Here is an 11,170-nt window from a genome sequence, read left to right on the forward strand (position 1 = left end):
AATTGCACGGTTTTTTGAAAGAAATAGTCTCGTAGAATTAAAAATGTTTATTTTGTAAATAAGCATTTTTTTCGTGCTTTGAGCAACTCTGATGTTTCGAAAGTTGTGGTAAAAGCTTCTTTAATAAGTGGATTAATTGAAGAACAGTTAAAAAGTTGTGGATGTAGCAATTTTCGCTTTATTATGAATAAATTACACCATTAGTCTAATAGGCCCATTATTTTGAAAGATTTCACTATAAATACCGAAAACCATCTAAAAAATCGTATTCTCAATCATGTCTAAGATTATTTTAACATTCAATTCTCTCCTAATTTGCGTTGAAATAATAGCGACACTTTCGAATAATTGTGGTGTAAAGCAACTAATTAAATACGAAGTAGTCAAACTGGAAAATTTTGAATCAGAAAATTGTACCAAGTTTGTAGTAACATCGGAGAAAAATGAACGCGGTATCATCATCGCAAACCAAAATATCCCAATTCTTTGCAAATCAATGTTTAATATTCAGGAAAAAATTATGCACATAGAAATAAAGAGAAGCAATATTGAGAAAATTGAAGCAAATATTTTTCTCAACCAAAACATAAACGAGTCTATCACAATAACAGAAAACAGAATACCAATCATCGCGAAGCAAACTTTTGCAGATCTTAAAATAACTGCATTACTTTTAAATGAGAATGGAATTGAGATGATTGAAAATGAAGCTTTTTCGAATTTACCAAATTGCAGATATCTTGACTTAAGCAAAAACAAGATACAACGTTTCAATCCGCTGAATTATCATCAACTTCCCACATTAGCATGTTTGGGTTTACAAGAAAATAACATCACAAAATTAGAACCGAAAAGTCTCAGTTTTGTTGAAACGGATTATTTTAACATTGAGTTATATAATAATCAGATCGATCAGTTGAATGACGACTTTTTCACTGATTTCAAAAAAAGCAACTTGACTCTAAATCTTTGTAACAACTTGTTAAAAATACTGCCTGAAGGAATTTTCAACAATTACAGTTTCCAAAATATTCTTTTAGGACGAAATCCTTTAAGACAATTCACAGGAATAATTTGCGAAACTTGTTCCATACAGCGTATTTATTTAAGCAAAAACCAGTTTAAAATCTGTGACCGAAAATTTCTAGATTGGGCAAAATCAAAGAACATTGGTTTGGGCTTGGCAAAGCAATGTTCTGGAGCTACGGATTTCAGGAATAAAATAAACCAGTGTGAAGTGTTAACAATTATGTTGCTATATTTTTGTCAATTTATGGTTTTATTTTAAATTTCCCTCAAAAAACTTCATTTATTTTGATTATGTAAATAAGACAATAAATGGTTTGTTTCGTGTCAACATCCTGAAACGTCGTTGTGAACCTAAACCGTCCACTCCAAAACGGAACCGTAATCTCTTCGGTATCAATCACGAAATTCTTAAGCGAGTAATTCCCCTAAAATGGCTCATTGTATCCAACTTTGGAAAAACAAAAATACCAACCGCAGGAATGGGACACTTATCCGGATGTTTAATCCCTAAACTCCTATGAAACTGTACCCACACACTTCCAAAAAATTTAAGTATATAAGAGCAAATATTCGGTTGAAAGCCCATAAAAGGTATACCAATCCAACCCCCATCACCCCATCTTTCCACTGTAACGCTACCACCGATTTTCTCATCAAGTGGTCGACTATATGTAAAATCATAAGTCAGAGATTTGTGAGTTCGGTTATAACGCAAAAATTTAATGTTTCGAATGGGGCTCCCGATTTGTTTGTTGTTGGGACAAGCTAGAACGTTTTCCACCTCAACCTCATAGCGGTTTTTCATCTGGAATTTTGACCCTAAAATTCGGATTTTACACAGGAAAACTTACAAAAGCTGTGAGAGTTAAATGAAAAAAATAAAACACACAAAGGATGACCACCGCTTTGTGCATTTTAATTGGTACTAATGGGTTTTCGATGGGTGCTCTGCTCTTGTTATGGTCCTTAACGAGCCGGTTTATCGAAATTTGAATCAGATCATAATTATGATAAAAAAATGACATTAATTGTGAACTCTGTATGTACAGGGTGCTGCATTTTGGATGTCCGAATAGGGAATCTCCGAAACTAAGATGTTTAGCCAAAAACGAGTAACACATTCTGGGGCTCATTTTTTGAGAAAATAATATTGGTTAAAATCGCATCTTTTGTTTTCGACTTACAGACAAAAATTGACATTTTAGCGAAATCTAAAAAAATTCATATCTTCATTATTATAGAAGACACACACAGATTTGAAATAAAAACATTATACAGGCACTTTTTTACGTAGAATTTAATAATGTAGTTAACATTTTTTTTCAGTTGTTTGTTTAGCCGTGCTAGCCTCTCGCATTTGATATTGTTGAAAAGCAGATTTAATTTTTTATCAAAAAAAAGATACTTGTCCTACGTTAAATAGTTATCGAGAAAATTACTAATAAAGTCAAAAAACTCCAAAATATTAATTCAACTATAACTTCTAAACGATCAAGAATTTTGCAAGTTTCTCAATGCCAATCGATTTCTCGGAACATTTTACATATGTCTACGTCAAAATATATTGTATCATGAAGGTACAGTTTTGCTGCAATTTACAAAATAAAAAAAGGAAAAATTTATGAATTTTCCAAAGTTATCACAACATCGAAAATAATTGAATTCAAAATGAGTTTTGGTTGTTTCTAAAATATAATTTAAGTTTCATTACCCCTACAAAATAATTTTGCCTGATTTTGTTCTCGCTGCGCCACTGTACAGGGTGCTGCATTTTGGATGTCCAAATAGGGAATCTCCGAAACTAAGAGGTTTAGCTAAAAAGGAGTAATACATTCTGGGGCTCATTTTTTGAGAAAATAATATTGGTTAAAACCGCATCCCGCTATCGTCTTTTGTTTTCGACTTATAGACAAAAATTGACATTTTAGCAAAATCTAAAAAAATTCATATCTTCGTTATTATAGAAGACACAGATTTGAAATAAGAACATTATACAGGCACTTTTTTACGTAGAATTTAATAATGTAGTTTCCATTTTTTTTCAGTTGTTTGTTTAGCCGTAATAAAATAAACTTGTATTTTTTTAAATGGGAATCATAGATGGCTATGTCATTTTTAAAAAGCTTGTTTTCTCTTATCTAAAAAATATATATTTGTAACAAATTATTATAATACATTTTTAGCAAAAAAAATCTTTGATTTTTGTTCGCAGTTGGTCATGAAAAAATGTTGCATCTTCAACTAAAAGGATTTAAAGTATATTATATTCAACCAGTGTCACTAATGAAAGAGTTTTCTAAGTACTAAGTGATGAAAAAGATGCAAAATAAATTGTAAATCAACTTATTGGCGAATAATAACATTTCTTTGTTTTTAAACAAGCTAACATTACCATTGCAACTTCTAGTGATACAAAGAGTGTTGTAAAAAAAAGCCGCTTTAATTCTTCAATAAAATATATTTTATATGACACAAAAACGACGATATGGTTATTCAAATACCCAAATTCCGTCAATGTGAAACGTTATCCTACCTCCATTAGATCACCAAAAAAATTGTGTTGACTGTTAACACATTTGTTTTTCCTATTTTTGGATTTTTTAAAAATATGTAATAATTTTGTTCTGTGGCGCTCTGATATTTGTTCAGTGCTTCTACCGTATCGTATTTTTTAAATCTTTATAATTTTATCTATTTTTTCATCTATTTTACAGTTCACAAAACTCTTATTGATTATTATGTACACATTTGGAGTGAAATAGTTTTTCCATGGCCAACTATTATAACACAAAATATGTATTTTACTTTTTAAGTATAGTTATAAAAAAATATTCTGTTACAAATATATATTTTTTAGATCAGAAAAAAATAAGCTTTTCAAAATTGCCATAGCCCCCTATGATTTCCATTTAAAAAAAAACAAGTTTATTTTATTACGGCTAAACTAATAACTGAAAAAAATAGTACTTTCAAATGCGTAAAATGAAACGAAAATAAAAAAATATATTTACAATTGCTAAAAAAGTGTATCTGGTAGTTATCAACTAATGGAAAAAGTGCTTTAGGTGCCTTTTATTTAAGATTTTAATTTTTCTGGCGACTTTTGTTTAAGAAATCTTGCTAGTAACTTTGGCGTTGTTGGGTTGGTGCTTTCAAACTAAGGTAATATGGCCGTCAAAAGTAGCAGTTCTGCTACATCATTGAGCCAAATAATTTAGCTAAAAATACCGTAAAGTGTTTCCCCCACAGCAGTGATAATTGAAAATTTAGTGAAATTGGACCTATCGGTGTAAAAAATACGGCCGATAATGAAGATAACAGTGAGAAATCTTTATCAAAAAAATTTCATTATTCACATAGACCCGTCTAAAACGGTACGCATTTTCCCCCCCGAAAATTCCTTTAAATCAAATTCCTTTCCAGGTCAAAGACTTAAAACAACAAATCGAAGCCGAAAAGGGTAAAGAGTACCGATGGGACTACCAGAGACTAATCTACAGAGGTAAGCATCACCGGCGCCATTTCCCCTCCAAACCAGCCCCTATTTCAGGTAAAATCTTGAAAGATGAGGCCCCATTATCCGAATACAACATCGACGAGGACAAATTTATCGTGATTATGGTCTCAAAACCCGACTCTGGTAGTACTGAAGTAGCCCCCAGTGGCGACAATTCCACGACTCAACCCAGGTTTGTGCCCCCTCTCAAACCCGCGCAACCTAACCCTGAAACTGTAGCTCGACACCTGCACCAGCCCCTGCCCCGGCAGCCCCAACTCCCGCCCAACCGGCTTCAAATCTGAGCAGCGAAGCGGAATCCGCCCTCCTAATGGGCGAAGAATACGAAAACATGGTTCAGAACATCGTCGACATGGGTTACCCCCGTGACCAGGTCGAGCAGGCCCTCCGCGCCAGCTACAACAACCCCGATCGGGCTGTCGAGTACCTCATTAATGGCATCCCGGCCATGGGGGAGGACCAGGAGGCAGCCCCCAGCATGTCAGGGATCGACGAACGACAGTCGGACGCTAGTGACCCCCTCGCCTTCCTGCGCAGCCAACCACAATTCCAGCAAATGAAACAGGTTGTCCAACAAAATCCCCAACTTTTGAACGCGGTTTTGCAACAATTAGGACAGACAAATCCTGCACTTTTGAACCTGATTTCACAAAATCAGGAATCTTTCGTCAGACTGCTCAATGAACCCTCCACGGGGGCTCCTGCTGCGACTGGAAATGCACCTGCCGGTGAGACACCTAACCTAGATTTGTGTACATACTTAATGTCGGTTTTTAGCCCCCGTAGCGGCACAGGGAGGTGGGACTCCGCCCCAGGGAACAACAATTCAATTCACCCCACAAGACAAAGACGCTATTGAGAGATTGAAGGCTTTGGGTTTTCCCGAACATCTAGTAGTCCAAGCGTATTTCGCGTGTGAAAAAAATGAAAATCTAGCAGCAAATTTCCTGCTGTCGCAGAATTTTGATGACTAACACGCTTTTTTGAGGTTATGTTTCGCCTAATTTTGTCATTATTTTTAAAAATTGTACTTTTGAAATAAACGATGTGTTTATTGTACGTATTTCGCTTGTAAATAGGCTGTTGGTATAAAAAAAAACAAGTTTTCTTGAATTATTTTGTAATATACTTGGCAGTAATGGAATTGATTTATTTATTCTGATTCGCATTTTTTACAAGCTTATCTCATGTAATAATTACAAATACGATAATTAATAAAAAAAACAGTGCAATGTTTTGTAGTTTCTTAATTTTTATCGATTTTTTAATGTCATAAATAACTTTTTATTGTTTTGGGGGGGTGACTTGACTTATGGCCATGTTGCCAAATTTACCGACAAAAAAAATTCGTCCCGTTCTACTTTCAATTTGTATCTCTCCGTCTCTGTCAAATATCGTAAAGCGGCAACATTGTTTGTTGGTAACGTGACCATCCGCTCGTGTTTACGGCGCTAGTGCGCACGCGTCCCCAAGGTAGTGTTGTGGGTCAATCGTGGAGTTTTTTTCTCGTTAAAAAAATCGCGAAAAAATGCCAAAAATCACTGAAACTGCCCCAAAATACAATCCCACGAACCGTTCCTAAACCATTCGGTTGTCTCACATACGAAATTGCGCACTTTTTCGTTTCTTCCAAGTGTTTTTTTTGCATACGTGCACTCCAGTGTGTCAATGATGGCGGCTTGACATTTCTCTGCACCGTCAACAAAACACGCGAATTGGTCGAAAAGTTATGAAATTCGTCGATTTTGAGTGATTTAGTTCACGTGAAGCCCCAAAAATGGCAACGGACTCGAACCAAAGATGTCCCAAGTAAGTCTCGCCAAAACCACCCCAAAAAAACCGGTTGATTTTTCCCCTTTTTTTGCAGAATTATGGTCTTTAGGCCAACTTGGGACGAATTTAAGGACTTTTCTCAGTACGTACAACACATGGAGTCGAAAGGGGCACACAAAGCCGGCTTGGCAAAAGTAAGACACTCTGTTTGTTGACATAACCTCACTTTGGGTTTAGGTGATTCCGCCCCCTGAATGGGTCCCCCGAAAATCCGGCTATGCTATCGACACACTCGACGTTACAATTCCAGCCCCTATTTGTCAAGTCGTCACCGGAAAACAAGGTCTGTACCAACAAATCAACATCCAGAAAAAATCCATGACCGTCCAACAATACTGTGAATTGGCCAATTCCGAACGTTATGCCACACCCAGACACTTTGATTATGAAGACTTGGAACGAAAATACTGGAAAAATATCACCTACGTCGCCCCTATTTACGGTGCTGATGTCTCTGGTAGTCTCACCGATGATACAGTCAATGAATGGAACATAAATCGTCTAGGGACAATCCTCGATTATGTCAATGAAGATTACGGAATTTCAATAGAAGGAGTCAATACGGCATATTTGTATTTCGGGATGTGGAAAACAACATTTGCGTGGCATACAGAAGACATGGATTTGTACTCAATCAATTATTTGCATTTTGGGGCACCCAAAACTTGGTATTCGATACCACCAGAACATGGCCGAAGATTGGAACGACTGGCAAATGGTTTTTTCCCCAGTAGTTACAAGACATGTCAGGCCTTCTTAAGGCATAAGATGACACTAATTTCGCCCCAAATTCTAAAGCAGTACTCAATTCCGTACAACAAAATCACGCAAGAGGCCGGCGAGATTATGATCACGTTTCCTTACGGATATCATGCCGGTAAGAATTGTGTAATGTTTGTTAAACTTTGTAAAAAAACAACTCAAAGGAATGAATTTTCTTTGAAGTGAAGTAAACTGTTAACAAATATTACCGCACACACTGAATCATCCAGTAATTGTGATAATAAGCAAATAATGATTCAATGAAAAATACCACAAAACAAAAAATTACAAATATTACCAACATAATTTGTTTTAATTAGATAAATTATTAATCAAACAAGAACTTTACCCTTTTTAATGTCCTTCCATGGCCTTGTTATTCGAAGAAGGTTGATTTCCTTTGATTTTGTCGATGTGGGAGAACACTGGAAAAAAATTAATAAATTATGGACAGAAGAGACAAAAATTAAAATCATTTTTTTTTGTTTAGGTTTTAATCATGGCTTTAATTGTGCCGAATCGACAAACTTCGCCTGCGAACGTTGGATCGAATACGGCAAAAGGGCCTCTCAGTGCACTTGCAGTAAAGACATGGTAAAAATCTCGATGGACACCTTCGTCAAACGCTTCCAATCCGATCGTTATGAAATGTGGTTGAAAGGTGAAGACATCGGTCCACATCCTGAAGAACCAAACAAACAAGTCGCCGCACCTTTGCCTCTCCCTCAAGACATCCTTTGTAATAAAAATAATGATTCTTTGCCGGCAGGACTGATCGAAGGTCAATTGAAGAAGGCCAAAAAGGCTGGCAGGATGATGAATTATACTCAGTGAGTGTTTTAGTTATTTTTTTTTTTTGAGGATTATCTCAAGTGTAAATTTCAGGGATTATTCTATGGTTGATTTTCCGGCCGAATTGCAACTCCAGTTGATGGAAGAGGACGACATGGGATACGTGAATGGGGAGTTTCCTCCCGATGAACAACAATTGGAAGTTTTGGAGGATATTTGGCTGAAAGCTGGTGAAATCGAAGCCGAAGACGCGTCAATCTGTGATGCCGGTTATCGTGTCAATAATCGTAGAAAATTCCTATCGAAAAAACGCAAACCGAAAGAACCACGTCCACGAGGTCGTCCTCCCAAAAAGCGTACTAAGGATGGCGAAGAAGAATCGGAATCAAATGAATTAACCGGAATTTACACCCCTTGTAACAGCCAAAGTAAGAAAGTCTGTGGACAAATTGTTGCACCTGTTGACACTTCTGAACTTGTTAAATCTCTCGTCGCCCAAGAAACCAATAAACTACTCCACCATAAAAAACACAAACATAAACACGATAAACACAAGCATAAGAAATGCAAACATAATAAATCGTCGACACAGACCAGTCCTGATACGTCAAACAGCGAAGTTAAGAAGGAAATCGACGATATTATACGAAAAGCACACGAGGAGCATGAACAAACAATTATGCAGGAACACACAGGGCCCCCTCAAGAAACACCACCGAAAAGCAGTCTTTTGAATGAATTGAAAGCTTTTCGAAAAGTCAAAGATTCAAGTGAACAGTTCCGAATGGAACAGAAAGTACAAACGATTCATACGTCGAAAGGGACTCTAACAGTGCTCGAATCACGACCGGTAGTTCCCCCGCCTGAAATTAAACCAGTCGAACGTAAATCACTCTACGAGGATGCTTTTCTCAATTTTCTTACGACGAAAAATAACGATAAACAAAAGAAGAATCCTGTACCAACACCACCACCACCACCACCGTCAGTAGTACCTGATTTAGCCAGCAGTTCGATGCCGAATTTGACCGAACCCGAGCCGGTTATTGTCGAACGTAGTGACCAAATGCCGAAATTGGATCCAGTACCTGTCGAAGAAGCCCCCACCGTGCAAGTAAGTCCGAATCCAGTGCCTCCAACATACACACCTCAAGGGTATTACCAGCGTAAGCCGAATCTGATTTGGAGTAACCACAAGTATTACACTGTGAATCATTGTACGACTACGTATTTGAACGAAGACAGATTTTATCCAATGACGAACAGTGCTATAAAACTCGATGAACCGATCGTACTTTTGGATAAAACGATCGACTTTGAGAAAAGTCCTTCCGAAAGTTCCGATTCGGATTCGGAGTGTTCATGCGAAACGTGTTCGTGTAGCGAATGCGACGATTCGGAACCAAATACCGAAATGAATGAAAATTCATCAAACAGTATTAACATACAAGAGGTTCCGGAAACTAACATAGTACAGAAGAGAAATCGACCGACGAAAAAATTAAGTTTAGAACGATTAAAACAGATAACTCAACATGTTTTGGGAATGAAAAACGGAGAAAAGTTCTATAATAATAAAATTGAAGCTTTGAAAAAATTGTTATTAGCTAGAAGACGTGGAAGGCCACCTAAGAAACCACTCTCATTGACCCAACTTTTAGAAGAAGTTGGTAAAAAGTGGTCGAGGAATAATAACAACACAATGACGGATTTCCATTCGTACAATAAGAAAATTTTAGACAAAATCGCCAAACTGACCCCACTAGAACCAAAAGTCAAATTAGTCGATGTCTTAAATAATTTTACTAATGATGTACAAAATTATCTCAAATCAGGGTTACCACTTTTGAATGTTAGTTCATTGTCATTGGATGGGAAAAAACCGGCTCGGGATGAAACCAATGATGAGTTTCCGATTAAATTGAAAGATTTAGTTTGGGCCAAACACCGTAATGGTCGATTTTATAAAGCAACAGTTATTGATATAAAAATAGTGACTTATTTTTGTGTTTATTTCCCGTTTGATCAAAGTTTCTGCAAAGACGCTGTTTTGTCGGATTTGGTTGATTGGGATGCGGGGAAAATACCGGTTGTAGGTCAAAAATTGCGAGTCAGGTGGAAAGATCGCACAATTTATGACGCTGAATATTTAGGAGAAAGCAACTGTAGCATATTTACGGTACGTTTTTTGTGTTATAATTATAACAAATGATTTATAAAAAATTACAGGTTTTGTTCGAGGACGAGTCTCGTTTAGAATTAAAAAGGGACTCAATTTTCGCAATGTGTGAGTCCATTCCGAAGAAAATTGCAATCAAATTTGTAATAGAGTAGATTAGGGTTGTTTTTCTGGTTTTGATGTTCGTTTGTTCCAGTCTTATGCTAGTGAGATGAGGAATAGGGAACATTTGTATGAGCTCGAAAGGCAACTGCCTGAGAAGAGACTGGTTAAAAAGAAATTCTTTAATTCAAAAGTTTGGATGTAAAATGTGTCGGTTAGGCAACCAAATATACCCGAGCGAGAGGCGGTGGTCCGAACATTTTATACCCTACTACTGAGTTTTTTAGATTTTATTAGTTTTGTTGTGAAGACTGAATCAATGTGTTGAAGCATCATTAATTGAAGTATTTTAATTATTTTTATTTCATTTATTATTGTGATTGATTTAATTGTCTACGTAAGGTCGATAGGCTTTATCATTAATTTTAAGTGTGATACATACTTTGTATTTATTTAACGAATACATGTACATAAGACGTTCTTTTATCCTCTTTAGATTTTTTTTTGAAACACTGTAATATAGGAGTAGTTGCATAAGAGTGTTGAATAAAATTTCTTCACGTTTATTGTAATAGTCAACGATCTACACTACAGCCCCTTCAAATTTCTCTAAACTAACAGTTCCAAATGAGTTAATTTAATTTTTAATTGTAAGAATTCACCCAAATCACGCAAGACAATTTTATCTTCATGGAAATGGCCAATATTCTCACTCGTTGAACAAGATACTATTGAATTACTTCAGTTTATACTACAGAGATTTTTTCAAGTATGTACAATTTTCTGTAAACAGACTTAGAAGTGCACTTTTATTTTTTCATTAATAGTTTTTTAGGTCGTGTATATGTTTTTGTTTTTTTTTTTTATTGTTTAAAGGATTTTTTAATTTGAAGACTGTAATAATGACAAAGTTGTTTTAATTGACATTGCCGTCTGCTTATTCGCCTATTCAAACA

At 36.0% G+C, this 11,170-nt stretch overlaps 3 protein-coding genes across 3 annotated transcripts; 2 read left to right on the plus strand and 1 right to left on the minus strand.

Annotated features, from left to right (window-relative positions):
* Positions 1-1,295: 1,295 nt before the first annotated feature.
* On the minus strand, positions 1,296-1,943 carry LOC123008413. The gene is made up of 3 exons (XM_044404198.1): positions 1,881-1,943; positions 1,502-1,834; positions 1,296-1,454 (listed from the first exon to the last, which is right to left on the minus strand). The coding sequence occupies exons 1-3, from the start codon at positions 1,941-1,943 to the stop codon at positions 1,296-1,298; spliced, it is 555 nt and encodes a 184-aa protein (XP_044260133.1).
* Positions 1,944-4,185: 2,242 nt separating this feature from the next.
* Positions 4,186-5,782, plus strand: LOC123008412 (UV excision repair protein RAD23 homolog B). Its single transcript, XM_044404196.1, has 5 exons — positions 4,186-4,403; positions 4,453-4,531; positions 4,580-4,718; positions 4,766-5,274; positions 5,324-5,782. The coding sequence occupies exons 1-5, from the start codon at positions 4,338-4,340 to the stop codon at positions 5,518-5,520; spliced, it is 990 nt and encodes a 329-aa protein (XP_044260131.1). The 5' UTR covers positions 4,186-4,337; the 3' UTR covers positions 5,521-5,782.
* A 231-nt stretch (positions 5,783-6,013) lies between these two features.
* LOC123008406 lies at positions 6,014-10,780 on the plus strand. The gene is made up of 7 exons (XM_044404189.1): positions 6,014-6,355; positions 6,414-6,513; positions 6,557-7,256; positions 7,632-7,971; positions 8,027-10,112; positions 10,163-10,255; positions 10,309-10,780. Exons 1-7 carry the CDS (start codon positions 6,324-6,326, stop codon positions 10,417-10,419), a joined length of 3,462 nt encoding a protein of 1,153 aa, XP_044260124.1. The 5' UTR covers positions 6,014-6,323; the 3' UTR covers positions 10,420-10,780.
* The last annotated feature ends 390 nt before the right edge of the window (positions 10,781-11,170 follow it).

This window comes from Tribolium madens, unplaced genomic scaffold (genome assembly GCF_015345945.1).
Source record: "Tribolium madens isolate multiple individuals breed KSU strain unplaced genomic scaffold, Tmad_KSU_1.1 Scaffold_71;HRSCAF=194;Tcas5.2_LG6, whole genome shotgun sequence".
NCBI classification, from domain to species: Eukaryota; Metazoa; Arthropoda; class Insecta; order Coleoptera; family Tenebrionidae; genus Tribolium; species Tribolium madens.

What these genes read in the sequence shown, in the direction of transcription:
- LOC123008413 (XM_044404198.1), bottom strand. Translation starts at nt 1,943, where the DNA reads ATGCACAAAGCGGTGGTCATCCTTTGTGTGTTTTATTTTTTTCATTTA. An exon ending in ATTTAACTCTCACAGCTTTT is followed by an intron (nt 1,835 to 1,880) that starts GTAAGTTTTCCT and finishes TCAAAATTCCAG; the next exon opens with ATGAAAAACCGCTATGAGGT. An exon ending in ATAAGTGTCCCATTCCTGCG is followed by an intron (nt 1,455 to 1,501) that starts GTTGGTATTTTT and finishes GAGCCATTTTAG; the next exon opens with GGGAATTACTCGCTTAAGAA.
- LOC123008412 (XM_044404196.1), top strand. Translation starts at nt 4,338, where the DNA reads ATGAAGATAACAGTGAGAAATCTTTATCAAAAAAATTTCATTATTCAC. An exon ending in ACATAGACCCGTCTAAAACG is followed by an intron (nt 4,404 to 4,452) that starts GTACGCATTTTC and finishes ATTCCTTTCCAG; the next exon opens with GTCAAAGACTTAAAACAACA. An exon ending in CCAGAGACTAATCTACAGAG is followed by an intron (nt 4,532 to 4,579) that starts GTAAGCATCACC and finishes CCCCTATTTCAG; the next exon opens with GTAAAATCTTGAAAGATGAG.
- LOC123008406 (XM_044404189.1), top strand. Translation starts at nt 6,324, where the DNA reads ATGGCAACGGACTCGAACCAAAGATGTCCCAA. An exon ending in ACAAAGCCGGCTTGGCAAAA is followed by an intron (nt 6,514 to 6,556) that starts GTAAGACACTCT and finishes CTTTGGGTTTAG; the next exon opens with GTGATTCCGCCCCCTGAATG. An exon ending in AGGATGATGAATTATACTCA is followed by an intron (nt 7,972 to 8,026) that starts GTGAGTGTTTTA and finishes TGTAAATTTCAG; the next exon opens with GGATTATTCTATGGTTGATT.